The sequence below is a fragment of the Chiroxiphia lanceolata genome, chromosome 16 (genome assembly GCF_009829145.1).
Source record: "Chiroxiphia lanceolata isolate bChiLan1 chromosome 16, bChiLan1.pri, whole genome shotgun sequence".
In the NCBI taxonomy this organism is placed as follows: domain Eukaryota; kingdom Metazoa; phylum Chordata; class Aves; order Passeriformes; family Pipridae; genus Chiroxiphia; species Chiroxiphia lanceolata.
Window position 1 is genome coordinate 16,099,039 of NC_045652.1, and position 17,844 is coordinate 16,116,882.

The 17,844-nt window shown below is 51.7% G+C and overlaps 1 protein-coding gene across 2 annotated transcripts in view; it reads left to right on the plus strand.

Moving 5' to 3' along the window:
• PRKCB (protein kinase C beta) overlaps positions 1–17,844 on the plus strand; it is a 100,872-nt gene that overhangs the window by 77,073 nt on the left and 5,955 nt on the right. Inside the window, exons 12-17 of one of the 2 annotated variants that reach the window (XM_032704046.1) lie at positions 263–325; positions 1,583–1,721; positions 3,446–3,526; positions 3,793–3,900; positions 8,160–8,300; positions 14,875–16,355. In XM_032704046.1, the coding sequence (XP_032559937.1) occupies positions 263–325; positions 1,583–1,721; positions 3,446–3,526; positions 3,793–3,900; positions 8,160–8,300; positions 14,875–15,033 (691 nt within the window). In that variant the 3' untranslated portion in view covers positions 15,034–16,355. Of the gene's footprint in view, positions 1–262; positions 326–1,582; positions 1,722–3,445; positions 3,527–3,792; positions 3,901–8,159; positions 8,301–14,874; positions 16,356–17,844 lie in introns of those variants that run through there. The other variant, XM_032704047.1, reaches the window with a different exon arrangement.

The window sequence follows — 17,844 nt, forward strand, 5'->3', positions numbered from 1 at the left end:
GAAAGCACAAGGCAGGGAGGTTTTGGAGGCTTCTCCCCCTCCCTGGGGGGCAAAAAGGACACTGGGTGTTGGGTCTATGCTGGGATGGCCAGCCTGAGTGTTAACTGGTGCCTTTTGGCTCCTGTCCCCTGTGAGCTGGACAGAGCAGGATGTGTTCCTGAAAACCTTCAGATGCTTCATTCACTGCGATCGGATTTGAAAGGTTTTCATTTTGATTCATCTCCTTTCATTATCAGCCTTCCTTTTGACTCTCCCATTTCAGGTTCTACGCAGCAGAAATAGCCATTGGCCTCTTCTTCCTGCAGAGCAAAGGCATCATTTATCGGTAGGTGAGCAGGTTCCTCCTTCCTCCCCTCCCCTGGAGGAGGCTCCTGCTTTATCCCGGTTTATAGGAAGGCACCTCTGGTTCTCTCTTACCCCCGTTCCACGTGTTTCTCTCCACACAACACAAATGCTGGCTGGCAGCCTGGAGCAGCTCCCAGCCCCTCAGGGCACCTCTCTCGTACCATTAACACTGGAGGAAGCGCTCGCCGGTGGCTGGTTCTGAGCTCTGCAGTGTGAGTGTCACTTCTGCTTCAGCCACTGCATCTCCTTTGCTATTCCCAGTATGATTACAGCACCCAGAGGATCTGGGTCGCTGCCACGTGCCAGACCAGGCTCAGAGGCTGCTGGTTTAGCTCTGAAACCAGTGTTCACTGCTCCTCCCTGCTCAGGAGAATTCCCAGAGCCCAGGGTGGAGCAGAGCATCCTAATGAGTGTCAGATACCATTAAGTGCCCTGCAAAGGGAGATGCTGGAGATGAAAGAAGTAGAGCAAACTTGACATAAGGGATGTTTTTTGCCATCCTCTACTGCAGAGAGATTTCTTGGTTTGTCAGTCCCCAGTGTCCCTGCTTCCTTCCTTCCTCCAAGTCTGAATCCCAGCTCCTGTCCATCTGCCTTTGGCCTGTCGGAGTTCTAAGCACTGACATGATAATTGGGAAAAGCAGCCTTAAAACCAGCAAGAGTGTAGAAATTGCACCAAAATACTGTTTGCTACAGAAGTGTCCTTGAGGCTGGAGCACCCACCTCCGAGTTGGGGCTGGGAGTTGGATCCGAGGCTCTGCAGCTGGATCCATCCCTGCAGCTTGTTCTAAGGAGCAGAGCTTCTGGGAAGTTGGGTACCACAAACAGGTATTCTGTGGGTGAGGATCAGAGAGAAACACAGCTGATTTGTATTTCATGGGGAGCAGAGCACAGGTGAGACAGGGACTTGTGCTGAATAGGGGCTTCTTCATCACTGGGAGCTTTAAGTGCACTTTGATTTTCATAGGAGCAAAAAACCAAAATCAATTCAATCCATCCCCTGCCAGATGAGTAGTTTCCATCATACACTTCAAAGCGCTGTGCCCAGCATGGTGTTCCTGTGGGTTAAAAGTAAAATAAACACTCCATCCTGACAGATCTCTGACTTATTATTACTCATTTCCCCTGCAAAGAGTCTGGGGTGTGAGACAAAGCTGGAGCTCAGCAGTCCAGCAGAGCTCCAGGAGTCGGGAGACTCGTGTCGTCCGTTGTGTCATGGGTTTGCTCTCACTCTGTAGAGACCTGAAGCTGGACAACGTGATGCTGGATAGCGAGGGGCACATAAAGATCGCAGACTTCGGCATGTGCAAGGAGAACATCTGGGACGGGGTGACCACCAAGACCTTCTGTGGCACTCCGGACTACATCGCGCCCGAGGTGAGCTGGGAAGGGCGGCCACTGCTCCGGGCACGGCCCGGCAGCCTCCCTGCTGCTCCTCCCCACTGCACAACCTTGCTTTGGGCAGTTGCTTGTTGAAACAGGGACATTAAGGGATTCACTATCAGCCTGGGAAGTTCATCCCCTCAGCGCTGTCCATCTCCTGCTGACCTTAAGGAAGCAGGGATACTGGATCTGTGTCTTTGTTGGACTGTTCCCTGCTTCCCCTCAAAGTGCAGCAAATCCTCATGCTGCTCTCCCTGCAGTGTGTTTTCCCTCTCTTGGTTTTTTCCCATGTCCTGCTGGCAGCTCCACGCCTGTCTGACCCTTGGCACACTCAGACCACCATGGGCTACTCCCTTGCTCCTGGAAAAGACGAGAGCTCAGGAGCTCAGCTTTGTCCCTCATTGTGTGTGACACCTCCAGCACAACATGACCAGTGGGAAACAGGGAATTACCAGTGGATAATATTTCCCTGTGAAGTGGCAATCCTTAGATCTATCCAGCTCACTGTTCACAGTGAGAGGCCGTGTGTCTGATGGGGAGACACTCCCCATCCGTGGCCCTAGATCACCCCAAAATGACTTTGCATTTGGTTATTACTGATGGGATGGAGTCAAACATGACACTTCCATGAGGTGCTGCATGGGCACAATTGTGAAATTCAGGGGCATAATTATTCCCAGTGTCTGTTTCCTTCGCATAAAAACATCCCTCTAAAATCTTGTCACTGCTGAATTTGAAATAATGAGATTAATATTTATGCATGTAAATATTTTAGGGAAAGAGATTCTCTTTGTTAGGACATCGATGCACTCGTGTGCTAAACCATGTTGTGTTTGCTGCAGCCAGTGAGGTTTCCAATTACTGGATCAAATATGTGTTCCATCCCCTCATCCCACCAGGATTAATACTGGGGGTGTTGGTGCAGAGCTGGTTGCTGTGGGTGATTAATGCTCCTTCAAAGCAGGACAGATGACCAGTTCTCTGAGTATTTGCCTGAGTGTTTTCACTTTAACTCTTATTTTCTTCTCCTTGCTCTAATTCTTTTTTTTCCAAAAGAAAAACAGAAAATAGGAAATTAGGATGCAGATCACTGTGGCACCCAGGAATGGCATTAAAGCCTGCTGGCAGTGGGTCTCAGAGGAGTGATCTCACACCTCCTCGTTGGGAATAGCAATAAGGTTGTGGCACGGTGACCACGCTCCAGCCCAGGCCCTTCTGCTGCTCCCTGCCTCCTCCTTTAGGGAGCTGCAATGTGCTCAGGCCAACGTGGCTTCGGGGTAAAACAGTCCTGTGATTTGCTTGACCCATTTTTAGGACTTTTCCTATTCCAAGCCAGAGCTCTGCATGCCAAGGTGGCAGGTCCTGCGTGCGAACAGCCCTGCGTGCGATCCCCGCTGAACAAAGCTGTTCCTCACCTGCTGGGCTTTGACCTTCCCCAATGGGCAGGTGGGGACTTCACAGGACAGAGGATTTCTTCTAAGTGCTCTTTCCTTTTAAAGGCCCTTATGATGTGAACAGTTCACACCTGGCTTTCCCAGAGCGCTGGTAAAGAGCAGGTGGGAGGAACTCCGAGTGTGCGCGGTCGAGGGATTTCAGTGCTGAAACGTGTCCCAGTGAACAACCTCGTCCTTGTCACCTGGGCTGCAGCTTGGAGTCACTTTGCCTTGTGCCACCAGGTCAGACCTGGGAGTGTAATCCTGCTGTTCTCTTGTTTGCAGATAATTGCTTACCAGCCCTATGGGAAGTCTGTGGATTGGTGGGCGTTTGGAGTCCTGCTCTATGAGATGTTGGCTGGCCAGGTAATTGAGTTTAATTGATTCCTCTGGGCTGTGTTACATTCCATTCTGAGCATTCACTGATGTGGAATTTGCCATGCTGCTGGCACACAGCTGGGGCATTTTCTTAGGAGCTTGGGGCGACTCTGGGTGCAGCCCCAGGGACTGTGATGATGATTCACATCCCTGCATGGCACAGCCAGGGCTGGGTCCATGACCAAGGACAACAACAGCACATGGAAGCTTAGGGACCCAGAAATGCCACTGAACCTGTGTCTGCTTTGCTCTAGGCCCCCTTTGAGGGAGAAGATGAAGACGAGCTCTTCCAGTCCATCATGGAGCACAACGTCGCCTACCCCAAGTCCATGTCCAAGGAGGCAGTGGCCATCTGCAAAGGGGTAAGGGCTGGGCTGGGTCCTCTGCTGGCTTGGGGGGGTGTATGGGCAGTGGGAGCAGTGAGATCCTGCACACCTGGGGGTCCCAGCTCAGCCCCTGCTCCCCAGCGCGAGGGGATCTGACACCTGGGTGGGTTCTCCACTCCTAAAACTACAACCTATGTCATTTGTGTGTGTGTGTGTACTAAAACCAGGTAAAAATAACACCCACATCCTCTCTGTACTGTTACACTGAGCAGAGATACAGCTGGGACTCAGGGGCTGCTCTGAGGGCTTGGGTGAAGTTCAGGAGGGAATTGGGGTGTGGGCTGGGAGGTGGGAAGGGAGGGCATCCCCAGAGACCCTGTGCCCCATCAGGTGAGGACAGGGCAGCTCTATAAATCTTTGCCTGAAGTGAAAAATGATGCTCAGGGAAAGTGAACGTGATCCCAAAATAGTTTTTCTAAGATCAGACACTTTCATCCTTCTGTTTAGCTCTGATGTCACCCTTCAAGATGACCTGAAGCTCAGTGCTGATGGTATCTCTGTGGTGTCAGGGCAGTATTTTCATTATCCTGTCTCTTAATCTGCAGTGAAGCTCTGCCTTGCCCAGCATCCCGACCTCCCCATGGACTGGGCCTAGTCATGACTTAAATGCAGCCTGAGTTAATTTGGGATGTGATGGATAAAGGCTGGCGAGGTCCTGATGTTGTTCTGTTGTGCTTGGGACTGAGCCTCATCTCACCCCCAAGTGCCACACACTGCTATAAATATGTGTTTGTGTAGGAATTTAAGAAATGTTTGCTTATAATAGTTAATATTGAAAATATCTGAATGTTCTCTCTCTCAAAATAGTGTTTCTATCTACAAATGACACATCCTGCGCTTCACGCTCCCACTGCGGCATTTCAAAGCCTCTTCCTGGCGTTGCCAGGATTCTGAGCTGGTGTTAAAGAGGAATATTCGCTTGTCCTGTGGGGAAAAGCAGGTGTTCCCACCTGGAATGGGGCACAGGGAGGGGTGCTGCCCCACCACCATCAGCAGAATGTGGGAAAATCAAGTCCTTAATTTAGAAACCACACGGGTGGTCAGAGGGGGATTCCCACTGACCCTGTCACCGTCTCTCATCCTCTTACTGTGATGTTGGGGATGTAAAGGGAGAATCCAGCGTGTTCCTGGTCAGGCAGGAGGCGGGAGGTGCCTGGTGCTGCTGAGCATCGCTGTCCCTGAGGCTGGAACAGGGACCAGGCTCAGTGTCAGCTTTGTTTGCTGCTGCATCAGTCACAGTGTAGGTGCTGTAAATAGATGAGCAGGGACCGTGACTGCAGCGTCTGCTGGGTGTAGCTGCGATGGCTTTTCTCACTCTGGAGATGGGAGGATATTTGGCTGCATGGGAGGATATTTGGCCACGCACCGAGGGTTGATTCTCTATAAATTCCCAGATTTTTTTTGTACCAAAGTGGTGGTTCCCTCTGTACTACAGTTGTTTCAAAACCTCCTGACATTCTTTGCCACCACCAAACTGCTACACCCGAAAGTTGAATTAAAACTGTGTAGGATTTAAGAACTTTTTAGTAAGCTGGGAACTAAGTATGTACGTTTTGCCCTGGAACACAGTGGAATACATCTCGGTGAGCTGCTCTGAGGCTGAACTGGTTGTGTTGGTGTGTGGTAGGTCTGCCAGGAGGGCACAAACCTGGTGTTACATTAGTGCAGGGAACAAGCCACTGGAGAAGCCTTTGCCCTTACCTGCGAGAGGTTTGGTGTTGCACTGCCGCGCTCTCCAAACGCATTTCCTTGTTCCCTCGTGGTTTCACTCCAGTGTGCTGGTGCCAGTCATCCCTGCACCACTCAGAGATGAAACGTGTTTGATCCTGAAAGCCTGGAACCGGCCTGAGCCCAGAGACAAGCATTAATCAGGGATCCTTGGCTGGGAAGGAAACTGGAGAGTTCACTGGCACGTGGCTCCAGGACTCTCCAGTCAGCAGCAATTAGTGGATCAAACGGAGCATTTCCCTCCTGTGCTGTCAGCTCGGATTTGTTTCTGAAGGCTGATCTTGGAGCTGCTGTTTCCATGGGCAGGTAGCTCAGGTTTGGTTATTAGGAGCCAGACTCCTGTCCTGGCCCCAGGAGCGCGTGGGCACCGGCACAGACCCTCAGCCTTTTCCATCCCATATGGAGGGGTTTGATGGTGCCTGAGCAAATCAGCCCTTTCCAGGGGAACAGATTGTCTGTGACTATCAGCTCCCTCTTTAATCTCTGCCTGGCAGCAAAGGCATGAAATGGCACATTTTCTGCAGCATTTTGGGAATATTTACAGGTATTTTGGGTACCATTTCCCCTGGTGCTGGTGCCTGAGAAAAGCCCATCACAGCTGCTGTCCGTGCTGCTGCCCCACATGTTCAAGAGGCCAAAACATGTTACCTCTACCACCTTCTCAGGCTTCTTACTCTGAGATTTGTTGTTGGGTTTTTATTTTATAAAGGGCTCTGTGCTGCAATGCCAAGGGAAACTTGGTTATTAACAAAAAACAAGTTAGAAAAAAATCCTTGCTTTTGTTTTTGCTGCCACCTGGCCCCCTGTGCCCTCCCTCCTGGGCCCACTGGCCATGCTCCAGCGTGGCTGCTCCAACAGGGACAGGCTCTGCAAAGCTGATGCTGATGCCAGTCACATCCTCTTCCTGAGCAGAGGCTGGAAAATCCCTGGTCCAGCCTGTGTAGCCTGCCAGGCCCTCACTGTCTGCAGATGGGCTTTCCAGGGGGATGCTGATCCAGGGAAGCCACGCTCCATCACTCTCCCAGCTGCAGATGGCATCACGGCTGGGGGACAGGGATGTAGAGCTGTTTGCTCACAGAGTGGTTGATGCCTCTGCTCTTGCCTCATATTTGTTGGAGTTTGTCTTTTTAGGGTTCTGGGGTTTTTTTTCCTGGAGTTTTCCTTGCTTTCAGCACGCTGTTGCAGCACTGCTGTTAAAGATCAACTTCCCTGAGCAAGTTTGTTTTGTACCGTCAGGGGTGGCAGGACTGACTCGTATCCAACACCTGCACCCCAGGCAGAGGAGCTCTCCCTGGATGGAGACCTGGCAGAGGCTTGTGAGATCCCCATGGGGTGGTGGGTGCTGCCAATGGCTGCCTGGGCTGATGGGCTTATTTTGGTCTGCAAATCCTAGAATGGTTTGGGTTGGGACATTAAAGCTTATCTTGTTTAAACCCCCTGCCATGGGCAGGGACACCTTCTACTAGACCAGGTTTCTCCAAACCCCATCCAACCTGGCCTTGAACACTTCCAGGCATGGGGCAGCCACAGCTTCTCTGCTTGCTTCTGAAACTCTTTCCTCAGCTCTCTGGCTGGAGCATTGGCATCTCCTTTTCCTCCCAGAGGCTCCCCCAGCCCTGGGACACAGAGTCAGACTTCCTGCAACCTCTGCACAGCCCTGGGACCAGTTTGAACTGCCTTGCTTTTAATAAAGCAGTGCTTTTGTTGCAGGTATATAACTCATATTCTCCATCCTTATCAACGTCCTGTGAATCTCTGGAATCTCCATCTGATCTCTGAATGGGGCTCAAACCCTGCCCCAGGATATTAATGTTGTACAGCTGCCCTTAATTCCTGGGGCCCCTTTCTGTTACTGAGCCAGTGAAGAGGAGAAGTTTAGATGATAAACAACATTAATGGACTGTTTCTGCTTTTTTTCTCCAAACTGACTCTTTCGTTAGAAATCCACCTCATGTTTGTGCTACCACAGCTCTGGAGGAGTGGAGGTTCTACTGGAGGAGGGCTGATGAAAATTTTGAAGGGCAGATTGTTCATCCTGAATGGGCAGGGGGTTTTAGAGTTGATTCTGCAGATGCTGAGAAGTTTGTACCAAGTAGAGGCAGCTCTGCTCCCGTCCTGCCCCCCACTGCAGCAGGAGAGGCTGCAGCACTGTGGGGCGCTCTGCCAGCACCCTGAGGTTGTTTCTTGGTGAACCAGTTTCATTCCCAGAGGGAAAGGGGATGTGCCCATCCTGCCAGTGCTTGTGTACCTGCCACCTGCTTTCATAAGCCATTGTCAACCTTCCCTGTCCCTGGAGCTGCTCTGGCTTCTCCCTCGATCCTCTGCTTGGAGCCCCAAAAGCAGGTGGAGCAGACAGGACCCCTCTGGGGTACAGACCCTGACTTGGGGTGTCCCGGGGCAGCAGCCGCACGGTGCTGCCTGTCCAGCTGGACATCACAGCTCCCTGGGGACGTGGGAAGCAGTTGGACACCCTGTGAGTGACCGTGTCTTCTCCTGCTCTCCCCCAGCTGATGACCAAGCACCCCGCCAAGCGCCTGGGCTGCGGCCCGGAGGGGGAGCGGGACATCAAGGAACACGCCTTCTTCCGCTACATCGACTGGGACAAGCTGGAGCGCAAGGAGATCCAGCCCCCCTTCAAGCCAAAGGCTGTAAGTGTCCCGTGCCCCCTGTCCTGCCCTCCCGTGTGCCCGGGCTCTCCTCCAGGGTTGCTCCCGCTCGTGGGGACACACGGGCAGACGGGCGGGTGCTGCTCGTCCTGGAGGTGCCATTTCTCTGTCTGCCTGGAAGATCGGTTCTCCTGGGGTCTGGCACGTGTCAGAGCTCTGCTGTGGCAGGAGAACTTGGGGATGCCTGGTCCCACTCTGGCTTGCAGGGATGGAAGCTCCACATGTTCAGCTCCTGGATCCCTTTGTGTTGCAGCACTGTCTGTCTGTCATCCTGGCTCAGTCTCTCTGTTGGGTTTTTCCTTCCTTCTTCTCAAGCTGACCAGGTCTCTCTTTTCTTTAATCTCAACTTTATTTTAGCACCAGATCAGCTCAGCCTGCCTGAGAGGACAGTGGAGCTGAATTTGACCCCACAGTGTCTCTCCAAGGTGGAAAGCTGGAGCCTGGCTCGCAGGTGGAGGGAGCTCTGTGGTGAGGGGATCCTGCCTGGCTGCTCTCCCTCAGTCCTGCCTGGCTCTGCCCGAGAGAGGTGCTGGGAGTGCAGCCTGGGGGGAATGAGCTGCCAGAACCAAAGGGAGATGGAGGCAGGAGCAATCAGAAACCTGTTTGTCGAAAAAGATGGGAATACTTGACTGCTCCTTGTCCAGCCATCGTTGCAGCAACATCTGACCATGTAACACCAGTGCAGGGGTGCAGCCTGAACCCCACTGTGGGTCTTCCTGCCTGCAGTGCTGTGGCTGCTCTGTGACTCCAAACTCTGTGAGGCCCCCTCTCTCCCTGTGCTCTCCCTGCCCTCCCCCAGAGAGGATATGCAGGAAGCAATGACTGTGTAGGCTCAGGAACAGGGATGCCTCTCCCTGGTTTTTCTCTATTTCTCCTTGTCACTGGTGGGACTGGCAGGGTCACAGCCATGTCCAAGGCTCTCTGTGGTGCTCCAGTTCCTTAAGGCTTGGGATTATTCATGTGCTTCCCCCCCAGGTGCCTCTTGGCTGCTGTACCCTACTTGGGCACTGGTGTCTCACAGAGAACTGAATCCACAGTTAATCTGATCTCCATGGCTGATATTTGAGATGAGGGTGGGGACATTCCATGCTCCCTTAATCCGTCGTCCTGGGTCACAACTGGGAGTCCAGAGATGCTCCATGTATTTACCTGAACCCTCCCCTGTCCCACTGCCTCATACACATCTGCTTTTCCTCTGCTTTACAGTTATTCTATTCATTTTGGTGCTTGGAAAAGCTCTGCTTTCAGGGAACACATGGAGTGGGAGTCCATTTGGTGCAGGGTGCTCAGCACCCTTAGCTCTGCTCCCTCTCAATGCCTCTTTGCTCCAGCAGCTCTCCCTCCTACAGCTCCTTTTCTGACTGATCAAATAGGAACAATCCACCCATTTGGTGGCCGTGTCTGAGCCTCCACAGCCCCATCTCCCTCCAGCACGTGGCACAGGTAGGGCAGGGGTGCTGACCTGGGCAGCTGCCAGCCATGCCCTGCCTACATTTGGGGCTACTTGTCTTGGTTTCAGGCAGATATTTTTACCAAGTTCACTCCTGGCAATGATGCCTTTGCAGGGAGCTCCACGGGGTCCTGTCCTCAGAGCTGCTCATTTCCACTCTGTGCCTGGTGGCCCAGGCTGTCCCCACATCTGCAGAGGGATAATCTCCTGTTCTCCCTGCCTGCCTCAGAAATGGGGAGACCCAGGTGCTGGGAAGCAGATGGGATGGTTATCCAGGGGTCTGGATAGCTGCCTGCTTGCCTTTCCTTGGGAAGGAAGGGGATCTTAAAGCCATTGGACTGTGTAGGAACAGTGTTACCAGGACAGCGTTAACTTTGATACCAGAGTGTAACAGTGTGAAGAGGTTGGGGCTGTTTGTGCACCCCGTGATTTTTCTGGGGGTGAGGTCGGACCTTTGTGCCAGGGATGCTGAGGCACAAAGGTAAATCCATAGCTCCTGCCATTTCCCACCTTTCTCTGTGTCTGTTTTCCAGTGAAGCTGCTGCTGCTGTGTCCCCTCTCTACCTTGTCCCTCTCCTCCCCAGCAGGTCCCCAGTGTCACCTGCCCTGGACTGGGGCACAACATTGGTGTTTGGTGTTTTGCAGTGAAAAACAACTGAATTCCATCAAAAGTACTTCCTTACTGCTCTTCTGCTTTAAAATGTGCAAATTTTGTCCTGCTTTAAATGTCTTCTTTCTTTAAAAATCCCTTTGACACCGGCCTGGGGAGGGGGCTGGTTAAGCTGCCGGCTGTCGCTTCACCCAGCGGCTGGCGCCGGGAAAATTCCTCGTTTGATAGGACAGGGAGATTAACAGCAGCTGATTTGGGATTTAGGGAGGATTAAGACAACTCAGGTACTTGCTGATAGCTGATATTTCTCCAGCAGTGCCTCTGTGCTGCAAAAAGCTGTTTCTTCCGTGCCAGCAGTGAGTGCAGAGCGGAGCAGCAGGAGCAGGAGCACTGACAGAGTGGGGGGTGACAAGGGGAGATGTTGCTGCGTGTTTGTGACCTTCAGGGGTCACACCAGGGCTGAGCACTGCTGCAGAGGAGTTGTTGCTAACCTGGCTCTTCCCCTTGGCTTAAGTCTATTTTCTTTTCTTTTTTTTTTAAATAAATTAATGTCTATAAAGGTCAGGCTGCAGGGATTGTTTGTATCCCGAGCCTCAAAATAAGGCATAGCACACAAATGAGGGCTGGGTGTCTGCCCCCAGCCATCCCCTGATCCAGCCCATGCTCAGCCCCAGGAACACCAGCCAAGAGGAGCAGAGACCCATTCCAATTGTCTGTAGCATCATTTTGCTTATCAGAAGTGTCATTAATTCATGTTTGATTTGAGCTGGTGGCTCAGTTCCTCATCCACACCCCGTCTCCACACATTTCCCTGATGTTGTAGCATCCCTGCAGTTTTGAGGGGGGTACTGGGAGGGCACGGAGAGCTGCTGGGGAGGGCTCACTGTGCCTGCCCAGCCCTGCTTCTGGGAAGGGCATCAAACCCCTCCCAAAACCCTCAATCATTGTACCCCAACAGGGAAATGGAGGCTGCAGCCCCTGCCTGGCTGGGCTGTTCCGTGCCCGGAGCTGGAAGTGAATTCCCAAGAGCTCTTGTGTTGCTTTGTGCTTGATTAACCTTTATCAGAGAGTCAGGAACGAGACAGATCAGGGGCTGGGTTGTCTTTGGTGCTTCTGACGTGGGGCTGTGCTTGGCTGCTCCCTGCTTTGGCTGGTGCATAACAATTCCTTCCCTGGGTCTGCAGTTACCCTGGCAGTGTATTTACACTTCTCTGCTCTCCCTGTCTCTCGTTGAGATAATTATTGTTTTTGGTATCTAATTACTCCTTTACTTTACATAAAGCCTAGTGATTTGAAAAGTCTCATTTTGAAAGTACTGAAATCACATGGCAGAGCCCAGGATTACTTACAACAGGATGAGGGGGTTAAAAAAACGGCTTTTAATCTAATAATTTTTAATTGCATAAATTAATTTTCCCCTGGCTGCCTTGAGTTAATTAATATTGAAATGCCATTTATAGACCTGGGTGTGTAAAAGGCTGGTTCCCTGCGTGTGGGGTTTTGTAGCCTTAGTTCAGTCTGTACGAGGTGAGTTCCAATGTTTGCATAAGTAATTTCCTAATTAGGTGGGATTTAAGGATTCAGGGGGGCTGACAGTGGGCAGGTGGAAGTGCTAAGGTTAAATATCTCCTCTGGTAATCCAGTCAGGATTTGCTCTGGGATTCCCAGGGTCCTGTAAAGACTTTCTCTGAGATTCCCCAGACTAATCAGCCACTGTTTTCGGTACATTAGGCAGAAACTTGGCTTTTTCCATAGGAGTTGGATGAAAGGCAGGGCCCTATATCAGGAGCCCCTGCAGCAGATGCTCCCTTTGCCAGCAACAGGGATCAAGGGATGCGCTGGAGCATCCCAAAGCACCATCATCCCTCCTGATGAGCACAGGGGCGCTCAGCCTGGCCCCAAGTTCCTGCTGTGACCCAAATCTCCCTAAACACGGTTGCCAGAAAAGCCCTGATCCTCCCTGGGGTACAAGGAACCAATTTTCCTGACCCAGAGCAGCACCAGGAAGGTCAGACTTGCCCAGGAGATGCCTGCAAGGCCAGTGGGATTGTGGCTGTACCTCTCCTTGGTGCTGGGAACGAGGGCCGGTGGCAGCAGCATCCTTGGCTTCTTATGGTCCTTGATTGCATCCCAGGGATCAATGGAAAATATTTTATTATGCCTTTTGTCTCTATTTGAAATCAAGCAGGAAAGTGATAAAACACAAGGCCATCTTCGGAGCTGACAGGTTTATTTCTGCAGCTCAGGAAGAAAAGCCATTCTGTGCTGGCTATAAATATTAGACAGGACACGCTGGGATTTATGTAAGATAAATTCCCACCCTCCCCCTTTCTCCAGTCGGGATGGAGTGATGCCTGTACATTAATATCAAACTAAAAGGAGGCAGATTTTTCACAAGGTGGCTTTAGATAAATGTAAAAATTCACATGGCATCTCCTGTCCAATAACATGGAACTTAATTTAGGAAGCTGTAAAGAAGGTGCTCCTGCAGATAGAGACCATTTGCTGCCGAGAGTGGCACAGATCCTTCCTGCTCTCCCTTATCACAGGGGTGGCTCAAACCTGGAGTCTGGAACTCCAGCTGGGCTGGAATAACCCTGCTCCGTTCCCAGAGCCCCCAGCTGTCTCGGGACATGGAGTGAGAACAGCCAGGGCAAGGTCACCACCTTCAGACCTCAGGGATGGGCTTGGATGTGACTTCTGTAAACCTAATTTTCAGCTTTAAAGTATTGATTTTATCCATCCATTTTATCTATATCCAAATAGAAAGTCCACGATTTCCACACAGCAGGACAGGAAATACTATGGATAGATGCAACTTTTCAGATTTTCCATCCACATATACTTAACTTATTGCATGATAGCTAGAAATTCTTGCTTGCCAATATGCATATTAAAATATATTTGTGCTTTCTTTACAATAACTGGTAGCATCTCGTCAGGATTAATTTTTAAATCTTCCCGAGGGGGTTGCTCATTTGATTTTTTTTTTTTATTTTTAATACTTTTTTTTTTTAAGACAGCACGTTTCTTTGTAGCCAAAAGGCATCTGGTGCTGTCAGACATTGCACATGAGCTGCCCTGAGTGTCTGCACTGAGGTCTTCTGAAGCTAATAGGGAATGACAGTGGGGTTGGGAGGCTCTGGAAGGCTCCTAGGGTGTGTTGGGGTTGATGGCAGGGGCAGGTAACCCCTGCCAGGTGTGGTGTCCCTGGGCTGGTGGCTGGAGCTCTGCAGCTTTCCCAGGGATCCTGCTGGGGGTCTGTGTTATCCCAGTGCTCGGGGGGAACTGGTGGCCCAGAAAAGCCCAGCTGGGCTCCTTGTGTCCTGCCTTTGGCCCCCCGGGCTTTGTGGAAGTGGCAGCTCCCATTTGGAGGGTTTAATTGCTGGTTTGATGTTAATGAGATGGCTCTGGGAAGGTGTTAGGCTGCCCAACAGCCCCACCAAGGGCTCCTGCGGGGTCCCCGGGGCTGGGGCTGCAGCACATGGGATGCCACAGCCCAGGAGAGGTGCAGGAGGGGAGAAGGGCTGGACTCGTGTCTGGGCTGAGCTCATGGCTGTGGGCAGGAGACACTTTTGGGAGCAGAAGCTTAACAAAGCCAGACTAGAAATGTGAAGATGTGGCCATACAAACCTGAGGGGGAACCATGGGATTGGAAGGATGGGCTCAGGCTGAAGTTAAATCAACTCAAGCATGACCCATTGAGCTGGTTTTTAGAGGTTTGAGAAGAATGTTCTCACTTGGTGCTATAAGGACATATAAGAGCTGCCAAAGGAACGTGCGATGGGGGCTGATGGATTTTCACACTGTCTTCCCTGAAACCTCTGAGCAGAGGAGGGAATGGGAAATGTTGAAGTTTACATGTATTTGTCGTTAATATTTTATTAAATTTAGTCTGACGTTTATTAAAATTGCAAATCTATTTACTTAACAAATGAAAGTTAAACACCAGGAAAGATTGTGGCAGCACTTGGAGCGTGTGTTCTCTCAGGGGCAATGGGAGAGAGACCTGAGGGACTGGGATTTGCTGGCTGAGCAGCTTCTTGGAGGAAACAGGGCCCAGAGAGCATTGGCTGCGTGTGACAGGAGGGAGAGTCCCCAGCCCTTGGAGCAGAGGAGGCTGTTTGTGGGGATGTGACGTGTGACAGGCAGGAACTGAGCCTGGGCTGGAGCTGTGCAGTGACCTGGCACCCACTGATGTGAACTACTGCTCTTGTTAGTCCAGTGAATCACAACCCAGAGCCTGGGCAGTTCCAGGGCCCTTGTTCTCATTGCACCCCATCCCATTCCTGCTGCAGCCGCTTCCCGTGGCACCGCTGGGGCTGTGCCAGTCCCTGGCTGTGCCACGCCATGCCATGCCAGCACCCTGTGACTAACAAGGTGTGTTTTGCACCTTTTCCTGTCCTGACGTGGCTGTGCCATGACAGGGGGTTGGTGCAAACCCATCCCACCACTTCCTGCCCCACCCACCATCCATTCTTTTCTCCCTCTCATAGTGCGGACGCAGCGCTGAAAACTTCGACCGGTTTTTCACTCGCCACCCACCCGTGCTAACACCTCCCGACCAGGAAGTCATCAGGAACATTGACCAGTCAGAATTCGAAGGATTTTCCTTTTTTAACTCTGAGTTTTTTATGCCTGAAGCCAAGAGCTAAGTAGCTGTGTAGATCTCATCCCCACATCCATCATCCAGTCCCAGCTGCCGTTGTGGTGACATTTTCCATTGCGAAACTTGCATCCGTGGATTTTCTTCAGTCCCTTACTAGAGTGACCATATTTCAAAGCCAGAAGTGTCTTCCTGTGATTTGGGGTGTCCCTGGAGGGGAGGTGATGTGCAGGAAATGCTGCAAATGGGCTTTTGTGATGGTTTTTTTTGGTAGAAAATAGGACCAGTTCAGTGGATGATGGAAGGAAAACAGAGACACAGGGAAAACTGGGAGAAATCCCTTCACTGTGTGTTTTAATTCCTGCTCTTTCATTTTTCTAGTCTTTTAATATAATCATGAAAATTTTGTATTTTGCCTTCTTAGCCTTAGTGGCAAGTAAGTGTTTTTAATGGAACCTTTCCCCAGAGCCTTTTGGCTCCTCCCAAAACCTCTGGAGAGCCAAGATGCTGATTCTGGCTCCTTTTTAGCTGTGTCCTGCTGTCTGTCCAGCCCCACCATAGCTCCCCTTCCCTCCAAAGATGCTTTGGGATGGCATGTTCCCAGTGCTGGGTCCTCAGCAATGGCATAAGTTATTCAGGAAGGCAGAGCTGCTGTTGACAAAGGTTTCTCCTGATTGTGCAGTTCCTAAGTGGCATTTTTTTAATCAAAACAAACAATATCCAGTGCTAAGTGAGAAATCTGGAAGAACTGCTTTTGAATCCGTGGTCACCCCAGTAAACACCACCAACACCAGTTCTATAGTGAAACTTCCTCTTCTTTTCAAATGCCAAAGCAATTGATGAAGTTTGTTACTTGTGCTTTAAATGTGTCAAAAAATGGTATTAACCCAAACGGGACCTATTTAACTCTGACCAGTATTGTGAATTCTGATATGAGCCTTGTAAAGAAACTTGTTTCAACTATTAGTCCTACTCTTAAAAATTGCCACTAGATATTTAACTGGCCTGAGTTTTGTTTCTAGCCTTGAAGGAAACATTTCGGGAAGGGTGAATTTCTCTTGAAACAACAACAATCACACCACTTCCTGCTATGCCCTTGCAGATGTTTGTGGGCTGTCACTGTATCAATCTGCTTTGACTTGTAATGTGCCAATTTTTTTTTCTGACACTGATTATAAAATAAAAAGTGAGAAACTATGCCCAAGAAACCTGCATGTGTTTGGCAATAATGAGTTTCTGCAGTTCAGTGAGGCAATTCCAGGAGTTGAGGCTGCACCGCACTGAGGGCTGGAAGGTTCCCTGAACACAGGGGGATGCCGGCTCAGGGACAGCACAGGCAGCACTGGAGCCATGGCCTGTTCTTCCTCTACAGCGTTTGTCCCAAAAAAACGGAGGTGGGATGTGCTGGAAGCATCGTCCAAGCAGGGGGTGATTGCCCACAGTCCCCTGCACAGCCCACGCTGCACAACGACGGCCCCGCTCGCTCGTGGACTCCAGCGTGGACAGGGAAGGAGCTTCTCTGGGATGACCCTTGGAGGAAGGACGATCTGGGGTTGAGGATGGCAGAGCTCTGCCACTTGGGAATGTCTTCCAACGCCTTAAGCGGAGCCGACTGCGGCATCACCTCGGATTTCTGGAGACTGCAGAGGCGAGCGCCCGGCGTGTGCCGGTGACTCATCCCTGCCCCGCTCTCCCAGGAGCAGTTGTTCAAAGCAATTGGCAGTTTCAGCTAAAGAGGGATTACAGGTTCCTGTTAACCTCCCTCCTGAGTGCCGGCAGAACCTCCCTCCTGCCTTTGGGATTCCGCTTCTGCCGAGTTCTGCGGGTCTGGACACTCGAGATTGTTCCGAAAGCACCGAACGGCGGCACCGACAGCACCGGCAGGGCCTGACCCCAGAATCCTGCACCCGGGCAGCCCCAGAGCTCTGCCATGGGGAAGGGGCTCAGGGGCAGTGGATAGGGAGGACTCCCATCCCTGTGGTCCAGGCAGAAACACTGCTCTGGGCCAGCTGTGCCCGGACAGTGGGAGCCCAGGGTGTCCCACTGTGCTCCTCGTCACCTCCCAAAGTCAATTCACCCATTGCTGGAAGCACTTTCAGCCCAGAGTGTCCCCTGCCCTCCTCTCTCTCCATACCAGGTCCATGCAGCCATTCTGTGCCTGTTCCCAGGCTGTTCATCATCTTGACAGAAGCCAAATTGCCACCAATTCAGACAAAATTCAAGGTAAGAAACCATCAAACCCCACTTTGCTGAACTCAGAGCTTCCCAGCTGAGCCCCCAAGGAGTGGGGGACTGCTGGAGAGGGCAGTACACGGGGGTGGGCTGCACTGAGCCCCCTCCAGGGCACATCACTGCCTTTTCCAGAGCTTTCTGCTGCCAAAAAGCAGCAGCAGGACGTTTTTCCCACCCCAGGGCCCCCAGGCTGAGCACTCTGGAGGGCTGGGGTCCATGGTGGCAACTTGCACCAGTGGCAGGTGTAGATGTGTCATTCCCCTTTGCAGCATCCCACAGTGTTCCTCTGCAGGAGAAGCTCCTGGTTCGGTAGGATGGTGGTGTCCTGGCACATGTTGGTTTGGATGGATGTGGCCTTCAGGAACCATTTGGTCAGTTCAGCATCCCTCTGGGAATGGAGCAGCAGCCCAGTACCACCATCAGCTCCCTGTACACAGGCTGGGGTGCAGGAAGGACCCCGTGCCCACCCCCTCTGCAGCGAAGGACAGCACCTGCCATGGACCACCCAGCCCCTCGTCCCTGGGGGGACCCTGCTGCCATCAAGGTGGGCTTGTCCTCGCGCTTCAACTGCTTCACCCTTTGCCTGCAGAACTCTGCACCTGAAGGCGGCTCCTTCACCCTGTCTGCC